The 21905-nt window shown below is 36.9% G+C and overlaps 1 protein-coding gene across 2 annotated transcripts in view; it reads left to right on the forward strand.

The window, feature by feature from the left end:
* Window positions 1-21905, forward strand: part of DENND4A (DENN domain containing 4A) — a 115921-nt gene that overhangs the window by 12347 nt on the left and 81669 nt on the right. The window contains exons 2-3 of one of the 2 annotated variants that reach the window (XM_080930743.1): window positions 17829-18160; window positions 19611-19860. The exons of the other annotated variant lie outside the window; for it this stretch is intronic. Of the exons in view, the coding sequence (XP_080786869.1) occupies window positions 17850-18160; window positions 19611-19860 (561 nt within the window). The 5' untranslated portion in view covers window positions 17829-17849. The remainder of the gene's footprint in view (window positions 1-17828; window positions 18161-19610; window positions 19861-21905) is intronic. 2 annotated transcript variants of the gene reach the window in all.

The following is a 21905-nucleotide window of genomic DNA, read 5'->3' on the forward strand; positions in this document are numbered from 1 at the left end:
GTTTCTCCTATTGTGTATACTGCCTTGCCATCTCTTACTGCACAATGCCTTTCTTTTCAGACCTCAAGCCTGAACTGTGTTCCTTCTCATTTTTCTGTCTTCCTGGTTAGACTACTCACTTTCTATATTGCTCATTTATTTTTCTGACTTGTCTGCTAAGCTCCCGTGAGGCAGCCATACCATTTTGTCTTTGTGCTGTCATTTCCTGCCACATTTTGGCACATAGTAGGAGTGTTTGTTGCAAACAGGAGTCAGTTTTGGTCAGCTGAAGCAAGAGATAATGAATTTGTTAGAAAGATATTACTTATTTTCCAGAACTGACTACAAGAGTGGAGAGCTACATGTTGAGGAAAAAATAGGAAGCAAACTTCAGGGCCAGACCATAGCAAGACTGAAAAGCCATAGTATCCTTCCCCCAAGACATTATTCATTGATGCACTATGCCATTGATTTAAGAAGTGAGTGTGTATTTGGCTTATAAACAATAGAAAACAAAACAAAACAAAACAAAAAAAAAAACAATAGAAATTGTTTTCATACTTCTAACTACTGAATGTCCTGAATCATGATCAAGTTGTAGTAGGATAGTCTTCTTGTGGGTGACAGACTGCCAAGTCATATGCACACTTGACCCAAAAACTCTAAGATCGGATTCTAACCTATCCTTGCAGGACTGACTCTCAATTTAAATTCTGCAAGAGTGCCTTGAATTGGCCAGTGTGCCAGAGCATGGCACACAAGTATCTGGCCTTGTGACTGGTTAAATTTCTGTGGTTGATTCTAGAGTTTACTTTCTTTTCAGACACACAGGACAAGTTTTCTAAGCAGAGGGAGTGGCTGGTTCAAGTCTGGGCAATGAGAAGTAAAACTGGCATCTGTCCATTTCAGTTGCCATCTGATTAGTGAGTAAGAGCCAGAGCCATGATACCTCATCTCTAAGCCTTTTTTGTCATCAAGCATTCAAGTATGGTCGCCAGTGTTCTCAAGCTTAAATCAGTGAAAAGCTGTAAGATAAGCAAAATCATCCCTTGATATCTAATTATTTAAGGTATATTACTTGCCTCTGTGTGTGGTGTCAGAGCAGAAGCTTTGGTTTACCTGGCAATTGGACACTGAATGAACTGCTATTTGAACTCTGCTCAGATGATTCTAGAGCACACAACTGCTATGTTAGAAAAATAAGTCAATTTATCCATCTCTAAGCTGCCATATAAGGTTTTACAATAACCAGTTTTAGAAAACTGGACATGGATATACCTGTGTGTTAGTAATCTTATTCTTGTTTTTTAAGTATGCATTTATATGTCAAAACATATATGCAGTAACTTCTGTCCAAGACAGTAGCCTAACACTGGAAACAAACTAGATGTCTACTAACAAAAGGGTAGATAAGTAAAGTTATTCAGAATTGTTTAAAATTGTCATTAAGATGAAAATTAATTCAGAAATGAAAATGAACAGTCTACTGCTGCATAGAACAAATGTGGCTTAATCTCCAAAACAATGTAAGGTGAAAAAGCAAGCCCTCCTCTTTCCCATCTCCCACCATAGACTACAGGAGTCATTCCATGTCCTACATTTATAATATTCACAAAAAGAGAAATCTAGCGTTAGAGTTTCAAAATGGTGATTCTCCAGAAAAATGAAGGGGTTTTCTGTCTGTTGGTAAAGCTGGAGGTGTCTGTAATGGAGAGTGAAGAGTCCAGCTCTTTTATTTTCTTCATGTTACTCTTTAGTTAAAAAGAATCAAAATGGGCCTGGAGAGATGCTCAGCAGTTGAGAGCACTTGTTGCTCTTACAGAGAACTGTTGTTTGTCCCCAGCACCCACACAGTGGCTTACAAACCTGTTTGAGGAAATCTAATGCCCTCTGCTGACCTCTGTAGTACCTGGCATACATGCGGTGCACACACATAAATACATCAAGACATTCACATACATAAAAATTTTAAAAATCCAAACAATAAAAACAGACCTGTGTATGGACTAAATTGGGGAGCAAAGCTAAGTGAGCCCCTTAGGTTGTGAACTGGGTTTTATCTGCACATCTTTGTGTATTTTGGAAGAGATTTTTAGCATTAATTAGTTCTTCTAGTTCATGTTTCTATAAAAAACACAGGTACATACATAAATTTCTTATTTTTATATATTTCACTGTGGGTAGCACATTTTAATATGAGATAAAACCTGATCTTTAAGATCAGGTTCTCTACTTCAGATCATTTCACACTTTCTCAGGCTTACTTGAAAATATTATTTTAGATTTACTTATTAAAAAATGAACAGATTTAAGGTAGGTATACCTATAGCAAACATTCATGAGAGGGTGAAAGTGGGGATGAGACCAGAGATGATGGCTGTAAAAGCAAACCTGAGGGGCTGGAGAGATGGCTTCATGGCATCTATCAGTTTCTACTCCATTTCCCCTGCCTCTTCCCATTAGAGCTCCTCCAAGGATGACTGTGCTTTCTTACTTCCCATGGTCTTCTCATCCCAGTTAGACTTCCTTCACATCAACACTTTACTGAAATGACCCTGCTGAGGGTCATTGATTGGATCTTTGCTAAATTTGTGGCTAGGTACCTTGTAGGATGGGAGTGGATTGATGGGAGTGCCCAAGAGTAGAGGGCTGGCCTCATCATACATACGTATGTATGTGTATATGTATGTATAAATGTGTGTGTTTATGTATAGGTATGCATGTAAAAATATATATGTGAAAATGATAAAGTGAGAAAGTTAAGGAAGGAGAGACTGCATTGTAACTATTACAAATTTTGTCTTTGTATTTTCTAGTGACTCTATATAGAGGACAAGTGTACATGGGCTTGGGCTTAAGGTGGAAGACTGAAAAACATAGATATATAGTAGAGTCATGAAGTAGACATTTTGGATCTCAGTACTGAGTCACACCTAGTAACATAAATTTGAGACTAAACACTTTTTTAGACTAGTATGTATTTTTTAATAGAAAGAAGATACTAAGTCTGGGGCTGGGATGGTCATCAGGATGTTAAGAAGAATCATCTGTGGGTTGACAAGGTGGCAGGTAAGGATGCCTTCTTCCAAGCCTGCCAACCTTCTAATGCACAGTGCTATTAACACTTCTCAAGTGTGCTCATTCTCCTATAACATCACCAGCGCTGGGCTTAAAGTTTTTATTCATATTTGTTTAATTTAATTTAGTATCCCAAAGTTTAATTATTTGTAAGATTTATGATTCTTCCAAGGATCTTAGTATTGATATGTTTTCTGTTTTTTTTTTTTTTTTTTAATTTTTTATGAGTGTGTGGTTTTTGTCTTCAGGTGTGTCTGTGAACCTCATGCTTAGAGCCCACATTTCATTCCTGGAACTGAGGTTGCAGACTTTCTAAATGGATGGCAACAATTGGAATCGAACCTGGGTTTTCAGAAAGAGCATCCAGTGCTCTTAACCGTGCAGCCATCTCTCTAGCCCCCTTTTCTTTCCTTTTAACATTATTTCTTTGCACATGTGTGTCTGTGCCTCTGTACATATGCCACAGTGCACTGTAGAGGTCAGAGGAAGCTTGTGGGAGTTTTCTCCTTTTAACCATTTTTAACCATGCTGGTCCTAGGATTGAACTAAGGCTTTTTTTTTTTTTTTTTTTTTTTTTAATGTGTGAGACAAGGACTCTTGTAGGCCAGACCAGTGTCAGACTCCAAAGATGGCCTTCACCTCTCTCTGTTCCCCAATACACTGGGATCACATGCATATGTAAGATGCCTGGCTCTTAGTGATTAGGTTTCTGTTTGAAGTGTTTGCTTTTAGGTTTTGATCATCTAATATGTCATATGAATTTTAAAAATTACATCGATCATTATTAACTAGAAGAGTAAGGTAATTTTCAAAGTTGTTTTCAAGAATTGGCTCTCAAAGTCCATTTTGTATGTCATGTTTGTAGAGTTTTAGGGTCAGGGTCCCTTTTGGGGTTAAAGGATCTTTTCACAGCCATTATCTAAGATCATTGGAAAACAGATATTTATGTTATAACTCATAACAGTAGCAAAATTATGGTTATTAATGAAGTAGCAATAAAAATAATGTTTTGGTTGAGGAGGGGGGGTCACCACAACATGAGGAACTGTATTAAAACTGTGTCAGGTAGGTTGAGAATCACAGTCCTAAAGCCTTTTTAAATGATGGTGACAGAATTGGTAAGAAATTGGGATGTTCAACATTGATCACATGACAGAGTTCTAAATATTTAAGGTAGAATCACAATTTTGAATAGTTTGTTTACAGCTGTAAGGAGAGGAATAGATAACACTGTGTTATCTGAGACAAACAGTTTATCCCCTGCTGATGGCAGTTCACTTTTATGTCCAGGTTAACAAATGCAGATGCTAATTCAAAGAGGAAGTAAAAAGTTAGAGATGTAGGGATCATGTGCAAGGGGGAAATTAAGCAAAAGACTGCTAGAGAGGAAACTTAAAACCAGACTTCCTTTCATGTTGGTGAGCCAGGACACTTGGGTTTCACAGACACACTGGGTACAAATGGTCGTTCAGTGTCAGATTGGTAGCTGAGTTTTTTATTTGCAGGTAATCTAGATTTTACTGTGGCAATAGTAAAATACAATTATTGTAAGAGAATATGTCTAGCATTAAACATTCTCCAGATACCTTCTCTTCATCCCACTGTGGTCATTTTTTAACTCTTCACTTCCTGTTTTTGATATTTGTCATTGTTCAGTTAATTTATTTGTTTGGGATTTTACTGGGCTTCTAACCCAGGGCTCTGCACATGCTTGGCTTCAGCCCTTTATTTTGCCCTTTTATGCTGCCCTCCTCTTATTAATTAGTTTTTAAAACTTTATTGCATTTTAATTTAATTTGTGTGTGTGTGTGTGTGTGTGTGTGTGTGTGTGTGCACGCATGTCATGACACTAGAGTGGCGGTCAGAGGACACCTTGTGGAAGTTCGTTCTCTCCTTCTACCATGTGGAGCCTGGCAGTGGGACTCAAGTTATTAGGTTTGGTGGCAGGCTTGCTGAACCTTCTTCCCATATCTTTCAATTCAAGTTCTTTCTTTTTTTCTTTTACTTTCTAGTCTTATTTTTGTTATTAGTTCCTTTCCTTTTGTCAAGTTTAACTTGACCTTTTGTATACTAACTTTTTGACTATTGAAGCCTAGGTTCACTAAAAAGCACTAATTTCTTCAGACTTTTTTGTTTCCATCCTTGATTGTGAAGTATATGTAGTAGAACTCCAAAGTAAAAGTCACAATTTGATTTATGGCTAGAGGCAAACTATTATAGTGTAATTATAAAACTTCTTCGATTATAAAAAGAGTAATTGAAACAAAATCTCCATGGTCTTGCTCGTAGCTCCAAAATATCATGATTCTGTGATGGTTCCACTTTCCTGTTTCCTACTGTTTTGACCTCATTCATTACTAAATATTTGCACACCTACCACATGTTTCTAACTGCTATGCATGAGGTATAATAGAAGACACAGAAATCATAGCAGCCTTTGAATTGTCTGGAGACAGGTGACTGTGTATTAAAAATTCTTTCTTGTCTGATCCTGTTCTGTTGAGAACAGATGCATATTCCCAAGACAATACTATCTACTTCCGCTCTAGCCTAATTAATAGCTTAGGGGCAAAATTGTCCTTGAACAAAAAATGACTTCTCTAGTTCTTGCACACCTGGGTTACCATTGTACCTGTTCTGTAGCATCTTTTGTTGCCTCTTTGTTTCTAGTCCATAGTTTCTGTGTGATAAATATTGATCTTAAACTTTAAACTGAGGAGATTGGTCTTTGTTGTGAGTTGCAAGATGATCACTGCCAGTGATCTTTTGTGGGCATGGACATGCATGCTTTTGCATATGTTTGTAGAATCATGATCAGAAGGAATGGGCTAGATGACGGAGTAAGTGTGAACTGCAGAGCTCTCTGGGCCATGTCTATTCCTTGTACTTTGGCTTGTTTCCGCACACCTTTTGTAAGGAGATATTGCTTTAGGAAACATCTTTTCCTTTCATGGGCGGTATATAGTTTTGTTTTTTTTTAAATATATAAGTATATAAAAGCATGCTACAGAAAGTAAAGACAGGATGTGGTATCTGAAGGAAAGTGTGTATGATTAAGAGAGAGAGCACTGTATGTGCTTCATAATCAGTGGTGGATGTGCTAATAAATAAAGCTAACTAGTTGCCTCTTTTTTGTTTCCTTGTGCATGTATAGAAAGTAAAGGAGTAACTTTAATGTTGCCTCCATTAGCAGAAGTATACTATGCAAATACTAATGTAATAAATAGAAAATCAGTTAATTCTAAAATCTATCTTTTTTAACATAATTCATGGAATCAGAATAAAGTTTTGAGAAATATATTCTGTCAATAGAAAATGTGATATTGGGAATGAGACAATAAATTAATCTAAAAATTCAAAATGGAAGGAAATGATATTTGTTTTTGAATAATAATAATACAAATATTGTTTAAAGTCACAGTCAGACCAGTGTTCTTCCTGTATTAAAGAATTCATAATGACAGAAAATAAATTTGGTGGCTGGTAAGATGGCTCCAGAGGGTAACAGCATTTGATGACAACCCTGAAAACTTAAGTGTGATTCCTGGAACCCATATAATGGAGAGAACCAACTCCTATGAGTCATTCTTTGATCTTCACTTGTACACAGTGGCATATACACACACACACAAACACACACACACATATACACACGAGGGATAAATGTCAAAAAATTTTAAAGAAAATGTATTTGGAATTGTTTTTAGCATACTTATCATTCATATTGAAATCTAAGCAAGCTGAAATCCTATCAGGTATTTTCGCACATATAGTATTTTAACTTGAAATTGTATATGATAATGTTGTTGTTTTTTAAATGTTTCACCAGATCAGCAGTTGTGTTAACTCCTTGCTACCAGTGAGCAATAGGATTTAGAAATATTTAAAAAAACATGTTCTATTCCATATGTGCTGCTTGAAGTTGTTCAGTGAGCCTGAATTAGAGTACTATCCTACTTTGTAAAAGCCCATACATTTGTCTTGATCACAGTTAACAGTCTAAAAGGTAACAATGACAAACATGGTGGCACAGACATGTAATGCCAATACTGGGAGGCTGAAGCAGAAGGATTACAAATTTAAGGCTATGTTGAGATATATTGTAGAAACCTGTCTTTTAAAAAGAAATCAAACACTAAAAACAAAAGGTAACAAGATTGTATGTACATTGTTTCTCACAATTCTTTTCACTTTTCCAGCTAAGATATTGTTCAAATTTTTACCTGAAACATTCTAGTTCTCTTATCTCCCATTTACCAGACTGGCATCTAGGACCAACTGAGTCATGGATTCTATTTATCTATCCCTCTCCCTCCCCCCCCCCCCCCCCCCCAGGAAAGAGCTAGCTGTGGTAGACTTGGTTGGCTTAGAATTCACTCTGTAGACCAGGCTGGCCTTGAACTCCTAGAGGACCACTTGCATCTGCCTACCACCAGTCATTAAAAGCTTATGTTTCTGCTACTATTTCTCTGTCATTAGACAATGGTCCAGAAATTTCCCTTCTTGATGGACAGATGATTTTGCACTTTAACTTGTTTTTCTGAAAATTCTTTGACCTAGTGAAACTTTTTTTTTAAGGTTAAGTGATAAATATTTAATGAAAATTCCTAGGATGTTCTACTCACACCTTGAGAAAGGAACATTGTAGAAGTCTCTGAGAAATTATATTGCCTCAATCTCACTGGCCTAGTACAAGGAAAGAGCAAAGTCATTTCTTCTGAAAGGGTTGTTGGTCTTTAGTCTTTCTTAAGTCAAGAAGGAGTAAGAGGATGGATACGGGGGATCATCACGTGATACAGGGGTCAAGGGAGCTATGGTAGAACCCCAGCTGACTCAAAACTACTACCCTCCCAAAACTTTATCAGTGAGGCCACCTTTTCTTCATAACTACAGCCCAAAAACCCACTCAGTCTAAAGAAAATATGACCATGGCTTGCAACCTCACAACATAACAGGGTTTGTTGTTTTCTACCTAAGGTTTGGAGTTTTTGTTTGTTTATCCGTAGGGCTAAAAATTGAACATTTTGTAGACTGGGTTAGTGCTGCAACACTGAGTAACATTTCTAGCCCAACTCTGGTTTCTTTATCCTATCCCTATTGTATCTGTTGTTAAGGATGGATATGTCAGTTATATTAAGATAGTTTTAAACATTTGTAATAAAGGAAAAATCATTTTTTACATTGGATTTATTTATGAATGGAACTTTTCTGAGTCTGCTCTTAAGTTGTCTTAAAATTTCTTGTCTTATGAATGAGACACTTAGACATAGTGCCTCAGGAATAGCCATTTAAGATGGTAGCCTTCCGGGAGATCCAGGGATACAGGCCTGATGAGACTGCACTGCGAATAGCTGGGGCACAGAGAAGTCTGGGCTGAGCGTGGAAAGTGCACCCCTCAATTGGTTCAGGGGAGCTGGAACTCTGCCTTAGGGACTCAGTTTCCACCCAGAGGGCCCGAGCTTGCGGAACAAATGCTCAGGCCATCTGCCACTGGGAACAGCGGAGATCCAGTGACACAGACAAGGTACACAGGAGAGACGGGAACCAATCACTGACAAGACCATGTATAATCACTGACAACCAGATGGCAAGAGGAAAGCGAAAGAACTTACCCAATGGAAACCAAGACAACCTGGCCACACCGGAACCCAGCTCTCCCATCACAGCAAACAGCAGAATGCTAAACATTCCAGAAAAAGAAAACTCAGACCCAAAATCATACCTCAAGATGATGATAGAGATCCTTGAACAAGAACGGGAGGAAAAGCATAAAGAAATACAAGCATTTAAAGAGGAAAAAAAGAAAAACATTCAAAGAAATCAAAGAACTAGAGGAAAACAGAACCAAAGAGATGAAGGAATTGAAGTAGGAATTTAAAATGGAAATGGAAACAATAAAGAAAACACTAAAAGAGACAACCCTGGAGGTAGAAAACCTAAAAAAAGAAATCAGTAGTCACAGATGCAAACATCTCCAAGAGACTACAAAGAGATGGAAGAGAGAATCTCAGGGGCCGAAGACAACATGAAAAACATAAACAAAACAGTCAGAGAAGATGCAAAAGCCAAAAAGCTGCTAACCCAAAATATCCAGGAAATCCAGGACACAATGAGAAGATCAAACCTAAGGATAATAGGAATAGAAGAAGGCGAAGAATATCAACTAAGAGGCACAGTAAATATCTTCAACAAAATTGTAGAAGAAAACTTCCCTACCCTTAAGAATGAGATGACCATGAGCATAAAAGAAGCCTACAGAACTCCAAATAGGTTGGACCAGAAAAGAAATTCCTCCCAACACATAATAGTCAAAATGCCAAGTGCCCAAAGCAAAGAAAGAATACTAAACGCAGTAAGGAAAAAGGTCATGTAACTTATTAAGGCAGACCAAGCAGAATCACACCCGACTTCTCAAAAGAGACTATGAAAGCTAGAAGATCCAGGACAGACATCATGCAGACCCTAAGAGAACACAAGTGTCAGCCCTAGCTGCTATACCCAGCGAAACTCTCAATCAACATAGATGAAGAGACCAAGATATTCCAGGACAAAACGAAATTTACACAGTATCTGACCACAAACCCAGCACTACAACGAATTATAGGTGGAAAACCCAATACAAGGAGGGAAACTACATCCTAGTAAAAACAAGAAAATACCTAAGCAAGAAAACCAAAAGAAGAAAGAGACACAGGCACAATTCTACCTCTAAAAGCAAAAATAGCAGGAAACAGCAACCACTATTCCTTAATATCTGTTAACATAAATGGACTCAATTCCCCAATAAAAAGACATAGGCTATCAGACTGGATACATAAACAGAATCCAGCATTTTGCTGCATACAGGAAACTCATCTCAGAGACAAAGACAGACAGTATCTCAGAGTAAAAGGTTGGGGAAAAAACCTTCCAAGCAAACGGCCCCAAGAAGCAAGCTGGAGTGACCATTCTAATATCGAATAAAGTAGATTTCCGACCAAAAGTTATCAAAAAGATAAGGAAGGATACTTTTTACTCATTACAGGGAAAATTTGTCAGGAGAAACTCTCAATCCTAAACATATATGCCCCAAACAGAAGAGCACCCATATTCATAAAAGAAACCCTACTAAAGCTCAAAAAATACATTGCACCCCACACAATAATACTGGGAGACCTCAACACCCCACTCATCAATGGATAGATCATGGAAACAAACTGAACAAGGACACAGTGAAACTAGCAGAGGTTATGAACCAATTGGAATTAATAGACATCTACAGAACATTTCATCCTACAACAAAAGAATACACCTTCTTCTCAGCACCTCATGGCACCTTCTCCAAAATTTACCTTATAATCAGTCACAGAACAAGCCTCAATATATATAAGAAGATTGAAATACTCCCATGCATCTTATCAGATCACCATGGTCTAAGACTGGTCTTTAATAACAACAAAGACAACAAAAAGCCCATATACACATGGAAACTAAACAATGCTCTATTAAACGATACCATAATCAAAGAAGAAATAAAGACATAAAGGATTTTCTAGAATTTAATGAAAATGAAAACACAACATACCCAAACCTATGGGATGCAATGAAAGCAGCACTGAGAGGAAAACTCATAGCTCTGAGTACTTTCAAAAAGAAACTGGAGAGAGCATACACTAGCAACTTGATAGCACACTTGAAAGCTCTAGAACAAAAGGAAGCAGATACATCCAAGAAGAGTAGATGGCAAGAAATAGTCAAACTCAGAGCAGAAATTTACCAAGTAGAAACAAAAAGAGCCATTCAAAGATTCAACAAAACCAAGAGCTGGTTATTTGAGAAAAGTAACAAGATTGATAAACCCTTAGCAAGACTAACTAGAGGGCAAAGAGAGAGTATCCAGATTAACAAAATCAGAAAGGTAAGTGGAGAAATAACAACTGAAACTGAGGAAATTCAAGAAATCATCAGATCCTACTACAAAAGCCTATACTCAACAAAGCTGAAAAATCTGGAGGAAATGAATGAATTCCTAGACAGATACCAGATACTAAAGTTAAACCAGGACCAGGTAAACCATCTAAACAATCTTATAACATCTAAAGAAATAGAAGCAGTCATCAAAAGCCCCCCAACCAAAAAAAGCCCAGGTCTAGAAGGGTTCAGTGCAGAATTCTATCAGACATTTATTGATGACATAATACCAATACTCTCCAAACTATTCCACAAAATAAGTCAGATGGAACTCTACCTAACTCGTTTTTCGAGGCCACAATAACCCTCATTCCTAAACCACACAAAGACCCTACAAGGAAAGAGAACTTCAGACCAATCTCACTTATGAACATTGATGCAAAAATACTCAACAAATTCCTTGCAAACCAGAATCCAAGAACACATCAAAACGATCATTCACCATGATCAAGTCGGCTTCATCCCTGGGATGGAGGGATGGTTTAATATATGGAAGTCCATCAATGGAATCCACCATATAAACAAACTCAAAGAAAAAAAATCACATGGTCATCTCACTAGATGCTCAGATACCTTTGACAAAATTCAGCAACCCTTCATGTTAAAAGTCTTGGAAAGAACAGGAATCAAAGGCCCATAGCTAAACATAATAAAAGCAATATACAGTAAAGCAATAGTCAACATCAAACTTAACGGTGAGAAACTTGAAGCAATCCCACTAAAATCAGGGACTAGACAAGGCTGCCCACGCTCCCCCTATCTATTCAGCATAGTACTCAAAGTCCTGGCTGGAGCAATTAGACAGCAAAAGAAAATCAAAGGGATACAGATTAGAAAGGAAGAAGTAAAAACATCACTGTTTACAGATGACATGATAGTGTATGTAAGTGACCCCAAAAATTTCATCAGAGAACTTCTACAGCTGACAAACAAGTTCAGCAAAGTGGCTGGATATAAAATGAATTCAAACAAATCAGTAGGCTCCCGCTACTCAAAGGACAAACATGTGGAGAAAGAAATTAGGGAAAAGGTACCCTTCACAATAGTCACAAACAATATGAAATACCTTGCTGTGACTCTCACTAAGCAAGTGAAGGACCTGTATGACAAGAACTTCAAATCTTTAAAGAAGGAAATCAAGGAAGATCTCAGAAAATGGAAAGATCTCCCATGCTCATTGATTGGAAGGATCAACATTGTAAAAATGGCCATCTTACCAGAAGCAATCTACAGATTCAATGCAATCCCCATCAAAATTCCAACCCAATTCTTCATAGAGTTGGAAAGATCAATGTGAAATTTCATCTGGAATAACAAAAGACCTGGAATAGCAAAATCTATCCTCAACAACAAGAAAACATCTGTGGGAATCATCATCCCTGACCTCAAGCTATATTACAAGGCAATTGTGTTAAAAACTGCATGGTACTGGTACTGAGATAGGCATGTGGATCAATGGAATAGAATAGAAGATCTAGAAATGATCCCTCACATATATGGTCACATGATTTTTGACAAAGGAACTGAAAACATTCAATGGAAAAAGGACAGCCCCTTCAACAAATGGTGCTGGTCCACCTGGCACTCAGCATGCAGAAGAATGAAAATAAACCCTTTCTTACTTCCTTGTATAAAGCTCAGGTGCAAGCGGATCAAAGATCTTCACATTAAACCAGGTACACTGAAACTATTAGAAGAGAAAGTAGGGAAAACCTTAGAACACATAGGCACAGGAGAAAATTTCCTAAACAGAACACCAATAGTTTGTGCTCTACAACAAAGTATCGAGAAATGGAACTCAGTGAGATTGCAAAGTTCTGTAAGGCTAAGGACAGTGTCAAGAAAACAAAATGGCAGCCAACAGATTGGGAAAAGATCTTTACCAACCCCACATCTGATAGAGGCCTAATATCCAAGTATACAAAGAACTCAAAAGCTAGACACCAGAGAATCAACAACCCTATTTAAAAATGGGGTACAGAGCTAAACAAAAAGTCCTCAATTGAGGAATATCGAATGGCTGAGAAGCATCTAAGGAACTTCTCGACATCCTTAGCCATCAGGGAAATGCAAATCAAAACAACCCTGAGATTCTACCTCACACCAGTCAGAATAGCTAAGATCAAAAATTCAGATGACAGCAGATATGGCGAGGATGTGGAGAAAGAGGAACACTTCTCCACTGTTGGTGGAGTTGTAAACTTGTACAACCACTCTGGAAATCAGTCTGGCCGTTCCTCAGAAAATTGGACATACTAAAGACATACTAAAATTGTACTACCTAAAGACCCAGTTATTCCACTTTTGGGCATATACCCTAGAGAAGCTCCAACATATAATAAAGACACATGCACCACAATGTTCATAGCAGCCCTATTTATAATAGCCAGAAGCTGGAAAGAACCCAGATGTCCTTCAGTAGATGAATGGATACAAAAATTGTGGTACATTTACACAATGGAGTACTACTCAGCTATCAGAAACAATGACTTTATGAAATTCTTAAGAAAATGGATGCATCTAGAGAATATCATCCTGAGTGAAATAACCCAGTTCCAAAAGAACAGACATAATATGCAGTCACTGTTAATTGGATACTAACCCCATAAAACTCTGAATACCCGAGAAACAACTCATAGACTATATGAAGTTCAAGAAAAAAAGAAAATGAAAAACCGTTATGCTTAATCTTTACAGACCAAGAAAACTTTGACTATTTCCAGGTTACATCTTGTTTTACATGTACTTGATTGTAACTAGTAAGATTTTAATGCATACTATCAAGCCTTTAAAAAAATCAAGTACTAAGAAAAATTTGTTCTTATGCTGTTATGCAAAAATGCTTTTAAAATCTGTACATTTATCTCTGTTTTTTTTAAATAAAGTTCTTTCATTAAAAAAATAAAGCAAACTGAAAGTTAAAAAAAATTAAATGGAGATGATTAATTAGGTGGTATATATATATATATATATATATATATATATATATATATATATGATGGTCACCTTCCCTTGCCCCACACATGGTCGTCTGTCCCATTTGTTATTCTTCTTCTCCTAATCCTGTCTTTATTTCTTGTCAAGTCTGTATCTGTTATTGACTAAAATGTGGGTTTTCAAGAAGTTGGTATTTACCTTAAAATTATTAGTAGTAGATGTTCAAGTATCTACATATATACTAGGGAGTATTTTATCAGAATTAATTTAACCTCATTTTTTTTCTCTTCAGTACAGTATTTCTCAAATCCTAAGAACTCACACACTAGGAGCTGTTTTGTTCCAACCAAAACTTCAGTAATGTGTTATTAGATTTTGTTTTTTCTTGTGATTTGTTTCAGTTGGCTTTCTTCTATGTTAACCACTGGAAGTTTAATTTGTCAGAACTTTAAGGATTTGGGATATAGTTATTATATGATAACTGTAAGTAACAGGTGATAGAAAATAATTTATTAAAATGTATTTTAAGCTGCCTCTTGGAGAGGAGCATCACGCACACTCTGAAATCCCAGCATTCAGGAAAATGTAGGAGGATTGTGAGTTCAAATGCAGCAAAAAGGTTCTTATAGTCTAGTCAACTGGTCCATTATAGTACTGACCATTTTCATATATAAGTCTAAGTGTATGATTATCATATCATATCTGGAAATTTCGGTAGTATTTGGTACTTTTAAAAAGAATCTAGACCTCAAACTCTCAATCCTTGGACCCTTATAAGCTGGAGTTATAAGTGTGGTCACTGTACCTAGCTAGCACTGGTAGTTACTAATTTTATAAAACTTTAAGTGTTCAGAATTTTAATATAAATAATAGTGTGTGTTCCCTCAGATTTTCATTCTCACCTCTTGTCTTTAGAGGCAGTCTGGGTAGCACATGCTTGCCTATGTTGATCTAATGGAGTGAGATAAGAAATCAAAAGCATCTGGATTGGCCAGAGATTGAAAGGGAGAGAAACAAACCAATCTCCTTTAGTTGCTGAATGGGTAAGAACCTTCTTGTAATGGCTTATAGTTTAGTCATTTTATATTCTTATGAACAGAGCATACATCTTTCTTGTTTTCTATTTTCAAGGAATATAGACTCCATTTAAAGTGAAATATGCGGGCTGGGGAGTAGATCTGTCTTCATGGCAGAGTACTTACCTTGTTATGTGCAAGGTGCTGGCTTCTATCCTCAGCACATCATGATGATTACTTAGCCTGGTCTTGGATTTTACCAAGGTTCAAATATATTTTCTATGAAAAACTAGTGTTTGTTTTTCATAGAGGCACACAGCTTTAATCCCAGCATTTGGAGGCAGAGGCAGGTGGATCTCTGTGAGTTCGAGGCCAGTCTGGTCTACATGGTAAGTTCCAGGACAGCCAGAGCTATATAGTGAAACCCTGTCATGGTGAGGAGTGTTGGGGGTGGGTGGGTTAGAAACAAAAACTTTGAAGGTGTTATCATATTCTTTAAATTATTTTTAAAATAAGTGAGATACTAGCTAACCAGACTTACAAATTTAATACAATATTTTTATTAATTTTTAGAATTTCATAAAATACATTTGGACCACCTTCACCTCATCCTCTTCTCTGAGGTATATAAGGTTTTAAGAGGCCTGTAAATATCTCATCTTCTTTATATTTTATTTATTTGTATATATCTATATATACATAGGTGGGCACATACACACTGATAGGAATATGGAAATCAGAGGACAATTTGTGGAAATCAGTTCTCTCCTTCCACCTTGGGGATCCCGGGGTTTGAACTGAAGTCATCAGGCTTAGCACTAAGTGCCTTTACCCTCTGAGTCATTTTTCCAGCTCCTAAACATTCTATCTTACGAGTACATTTATAAAGTTATTTAAAATATTTGAAAAAAGGCAATGTATTAAGTAACTATTAGTTTATGACACAGTATTGTTAATTCAAGTTAATAAGATTTAAATCATTTGTATTAAGACCTTTGGGTTAAGTTATTACTAGAGACCCTTTGGGTTAAGTGCATGGTTTTGTGATCTCCAGTTTCCAAAAATTAATGTAAAGAAGTGTATTTTCTGGGGCTAAAGGCTTATGGTAGACCAGTTCCCTGGCATCAGTCCCCATCAGCATAAAAAAACAAACAAACAAACAAAAAAAACCCCAAAAGCAAGCAGGAAGTGTGTGTGTGTGTGTGTGTGTGTGTGTGTGTGTGTGTAGCTTATATGGGTGAGTGCTGGTTTGTGTGTCTGTTAAGCATGAATACATTCGCATATATGTAAAAAAATACATGGAGGCCAGAGGTCATTGTCCAATGTCTCTCCACTATATCCTTTAACCCTGAGTTTCTCACTGAGCCTGGAACTCAGCTGGGTCCATAGGGATTTACTGTCTATATTCCCTACCGCAAGCACTCCCAACTTTTACACGGGTGCTGTGGATCTGAACTCAAGTTGTCAGGTTTACACAGCAGGTACTTTACCCACTGAGCCAACTTCTCAGCCCAGTGTAGAAGGTTTTACTCTGATGTGCAGCACAAGTTCCCTCAGGGAAGGTTATTTATTTTGAACTAGCATTTTCTATAACATGTAAAGTTTTCTAGTTGTTAGGTGGTAAAATAGGGTTACTGCTCAAGTACATTTTTGGAAACCCTGGGGTTAAGCAAATGACTTACTAACTTTATTATTTCCCTTTCTAAATATTTAAAATATGCTATAGTCATCTGTGTGTCCCATCTGTCATATATATGGTAACTGTGAAAAAGAGGCTTGTGTGTGTGTGTGTGTGTGCCTAATTTTTTGTCTTTGGAATTCTTTTTCTTGTTTGCCTTTGTTGTAACCAAGACCTATATGAGACATATTTTCGATTGTTGTTTTAAATATTACTTCCCTCCTGTAACAGTGGTTTACAAAGCCAGAAGCATATTATCCTAAAGGAGAAAATAATGCTGATTGTAGACAACTGAAGGTTTTACCCTTAAATGCTTATAGATGTATGTATGCATTTGTTTTTTTAATTTATTATAAGAGTGTTGCACTCTCTTATTTGAGTTCTTGTTTGTTGTATCTATTGAGATATATTTTTTTCGTCTATGATTTTGTGTTTTAGAATTGGAGCTCATCTTCTACTGGGTCTTGTCTGTGGAAACCTAGGTTTAGGGTGTAGCCTCAAGAGTTGGCTTGCATTTGCTCCATGAGGAAGGGAGTCACTTGTTTCAGAACACTTTTATTATATGTTTCCTTAAAAATGGCTTAAGTTCATGCTCCAGAGTCTTACCTGCAGCACAAGTCAGGGATGCATTGAAGCAGACTTCATTATCTGCCTGTGTCAGTGGGTAGGGAATGTTTTGTTTCACACATGCTCTGCCATTGAACCACACCCAAGCTTAGTGGACAGATTTTAAAATCCACTCTTTAAGCAATACTCTAGTCATTTGGAGCTTTTGGATTTCTGTGAGTGTCTGCATTTCAGTTCCTGGTCTAATTTGGCTTGTAAGCCTTGTCTCTGTCCTAGTAATGGCTTTTAGAACATAGCTCCTTGATTACTGAGGAGAGCAGATTATCTGGTTCAAATTTAGCTTTTAGATTGTATTCTGGCATTTGGAATTTACACTATATGTTTAAGGTTCATCTACATATTTAAAGTTCTGGAATTTGGTTTTGTTGTTGTTATCTACTTCAATGATCTAGGTTTCCATGATACCAAAATTAGAATTCCTACATTAGATTTATAATAAAAGGCATGTTTTTCACCTCATGGGTAAATATCTAAAACTGGTATGAACAGGACTTGCATTCTTTCTAGAATTGTACTGTTGACTTGGCAGATTATAGAATTAAGATTCTTTATTTTTTGTTTAGATATAAACTCTGTGATGGGAGATGATTGAAGACAAGGGACCTCGTGTTGCTGACTACTTTGTTGTAGCGGGCTTAACTGACATTTCAAAACCTCTTGAAGAGGAAATTCACTTCAATGATGCCTGTCACAAAGTGGCAAAACCAAAAGAACCCATCACAGATGTTTCTGTTATCATCAAATCCCTTGGGGAGGAGGTACCTCGGGATTATGTATGTATTGATGTTACTCCAACTGGATTGTCAGCAGATCTTAATAATGGAAGCCTTGTGGGACCCCAAATTTATCTTTGCTATAAAAGAGGGAGAGACAAACCTCCACTTACAGATCTGGGGTATGTTTTTTATTATTATTATTAATTTAAATTGTATGCCTTGTAGATTTTGAAGTTAGCTTTGTATAGTCATTAATAGTATGTTAGCTTTTGAAACAAATGCATTTGCCTGAGTGTAGGCTATGGGCCTGTAATCCTAGCACTTGGCACACTAGGACAGAAGATTGTTACATTTGACATCAGCTGAGCTACATAGTGAAAACCTGTTCTGCCCCTGTTACCCATAAAAATTGGGGGTGAGGGTGGGAGGAGAATTAAAAAGAAAGCAACACAGAGTTTTATATTTACACTGTCTTCATCTCTGTCCTGTGGGTCCTAGTGCTCGCCTTCCTGTTAGATATAAGGGAGAGAGTAAATATATTAAATGCAGAGGGTACCAGGAAACTAATGGATCATCCTCACCACAAAGTTTAAATTGAAAAGAATTTTCAGTTAAGGTTCTGTATTGCCCAGGCTTTCTTAGACTCCTGCCTCAACCTCTCAAATGGATGAAACCACTTAAGAATACATGTATACTTAACTGTGTACGAAATAAGGATCTTGGAGTAAATTAGAGTCCTGCTATATTGGATTTGGGGGCTCTTTCCTATTTATAATAACCTTATTGAGATATAAATATATACCATTCAATTTTTTTAGCCATTTGAAACATATAATTCAGTATAGTCAGAGGTGTACAACTATCACCACAACATATTTTATCATGTCAGAATGAAATCCTGCCTCAATTGTGTGCTCTGTCCAGTTTCCCAACCTTCTCAGCCCTCAGCAGTCACCATTTTCTGCCTTGCTTAATAGATTTGCCCAATTGGGATATTTCATGGTATTAGAGTGAAAGTATACAGGAAAGTACCATCTAGGCATGCAACCTTCTGTAGAGTTTAGCTGTGACCAAAAATACAGGTTATGTTTCCCATAGAATGTGCTTGATTTTATGGAATATAGGTAAGTAAATGTATTAATAAATAACTCAGTTAAATGGAATGCTGAATATTAAGTGTTCTTGTATCTAATCACTGTCACACTCTGTTATATTAATAAGCACAAAGCTTTACATGATTTTTTTCTATTATTAAAGTTTTAGTAGGGAAACAGTTATCCTTTAGCATAGGATTGTATGTTTAGTTTTAAAATAAGTTGTAAGATTTATTAAAAACATAACTGGAAAGAATCAAGGTGAAAAATGGGGCGGGATACATCCAATTCTTTTTTTGCAGAAGATGGAGATGTGACAGAATCTGCAGTAGCCATGGCTTTGAACTTGTTATGAAGCCAAGGATGATCTTGCATTTCTGATCCTCCTGCCTTCTCTTCCTGAGTGCTGGAATCATTGGCGTATACCAACACATACATAATGCTGCATTTAGGATGAGTCATGCATGATACTTAAGAATGGTACTTTCTAGTTTGAGGGAACTTTGTGTATTTACTTTAAAATATTATGTTTTAGGGTATTATATGACTGGAAAGAAAGATTGAAGCAGGGCTGTGAGATTATTCAGAGCACTCCCTATGGACGACCTGCCAATATTAGCGGCAGTACCTCATCACAAAGGATCTACATCACTTACCGAAGAGCCTCTGAAAACACAACTCAGAATACGCTGGCTGTCACAGATATATGCATTATCATACCCAGTAAAGGAGAGAGTCCACCACATACATTCTGCAAGGTCGACAAGAATCTCAACAATAGCATGGTAAGTTAATTCTGTAGCACAAGTACACTTAGCCACTCACCAGTGGAGAAATGCATGACTATAAAACTTCTTGAAAACAAAAAGCCGTAACAGACCTGAAAATATGTTTTTAAGGATGTTGGGTATTTTATTGTTTTTGAAAGTTCTTTAGTTGTACTTTCACAAAAACTGCATAAGAATCTTTGTCTTCTCTTTCCCTCTCCCCTTCTTCCTTCTAACTTAAATAACTTTTCCTTATTACTACAAAATCAGTAAGTTTACACCATGTCTGCCTCCTTGTCCCCTTGCTTTCATGCTGGATCCCATATAGACACAGCTCTGCAGACGAGCCATTGGTGGTCTTCTGTGTTCTTTTGTTAGGCACATGCAAATAGATCACCATTTTTTTAAATAAAAGTTTTTGATTCCATATTCCCTTCTCTTCCATTGTCCCATTTTACCATTCTCTATAGTCAAACTTTTCAAGAGTTCAGTATGTGATAGGTTGGACTGGGAATGACTGAGTTGGTATAGTACTAGTCTAGTACATTAAGGCCCTGTTTCCAGCCCCTGCACTGTGTTACTGGGTATGATGGAACATACCTACACTTAGGAATTGAGGCAGAAAGATCAAAAATTCAAGATCACCATTGGCCACATAGTTCAAAGTCACTCTAAACTACTTGAGACCTTGTCAGCCTCATTCCCTGCAAGAAAGAGTTAAGTATATTTTATTCTATCCTTCACCTTGGCTCTTTCCAGCTGATGTTTTGGTTTGGGTTTTTTGGTTTTTGTTTTTTTTGTTTTTTTTTTTTTTTTTTTGCTTTTTGTTTTGTTTTTCTAGACAAGGTTTCTCTGTGTAGCCCTGGCTGTCCTTGAGTGCACTGTAGACCAGGCTGGCCTTGAACTTACAGAGATCTGCCTGCCTTTGCCTCCTGAACATTGTGATAAAAGGTGTGTGTTGTCACAACCTGGCTTCAGTTAAGTTTTGACTGTACTCATCCCAAGGTTTGTTGTTGTTGTTGTTACTAAGTCCTATAGTCAGTCCCTGATCTCAGCCTTTTAAGGTTTGTTATGGACAGTGATTGAGTCTTTTCTCTCTCAGATCACCAGCCCTTCCCTTCTGTCTCCCAGCTTCCTGTGCAGTGGAGTGCCCAGGGTTCAGTCCTTAGTACATTCATCTTTACAAACAAAGCTTACACCGTTTTAATCTAATTACTCTAATACAATGTGCTGGTGAATTCTAAATTTCTGTGTCTGACTAGACCTCTCTAGTTTATTGTTTCTTGTTAGTTATCTTACTTAATAGAACACCTCAAATTTAACACGACCTGCAGTGAAATCTTGATGTACCTTTTCAGATCTTATTTTCACTGTCTTGCTTGTCTAATAAATAAAAAAAAATTAACTTACTCAAACAAATAAACCTTGGAGAAATATGAACCTTTCTTTTCTACGTACTATATCCCCTTGATCTTGATCACTTAACCACTGCAGGATTGTAAGCCTGATCCAAGCCATAATAATCTTTAAAAGTCACATGTACTTATTTGGTTTTTTTTTTTGTTTTTTGTTTTTTTGTTTTCGTTTTTTTTTTTTTTTTTTTTTTTTTTTTTTTTGAGACAGAGCTCACTGTGTATACAGGCTGAACTCATAGAGCCTCTGGCTCCCAAGTGCTGGAATTAAACCTATGTTGCACCAGTCCAGGTCCCCATTTATTTGTATGTGTGCATGTACGCATGCACACACAAATGTGAGTACGCATGTGTGTGTGTGTGTGTGTGTGTGAGAGAGAGAGAGAGAGAGAGAGAGAGAGAGAGAGAGAGATTTCTATTTAAAACAAACTTTTTTACTATTCATCTATCTTAGTTTATGTAACTTCCTACTTTTTAAAATACTTATAAACTGTTCTAGAAACTGCAAATATAGGATGATAAGTACAAGTCATTTTTAGTTTTCCATATTACCATCAGTACAGCTTTGATCAACCCTGTGCCTTTTTCTATGAATGTTTGTTAAAAAGACACTGGAAGAAGAAGTAATCAAAAGAACTGGGGACTTGATAG

This window comes from Micromys minutus (assembly GCF_963924665.1).
Source record: "Micromys minutus genome assembly, chromosome: 16".
NCBI lineage: Eukaryota > Metazoa > Chordata > Mammalia > Rodentia > Muridae > Micromys > Micromys minutus.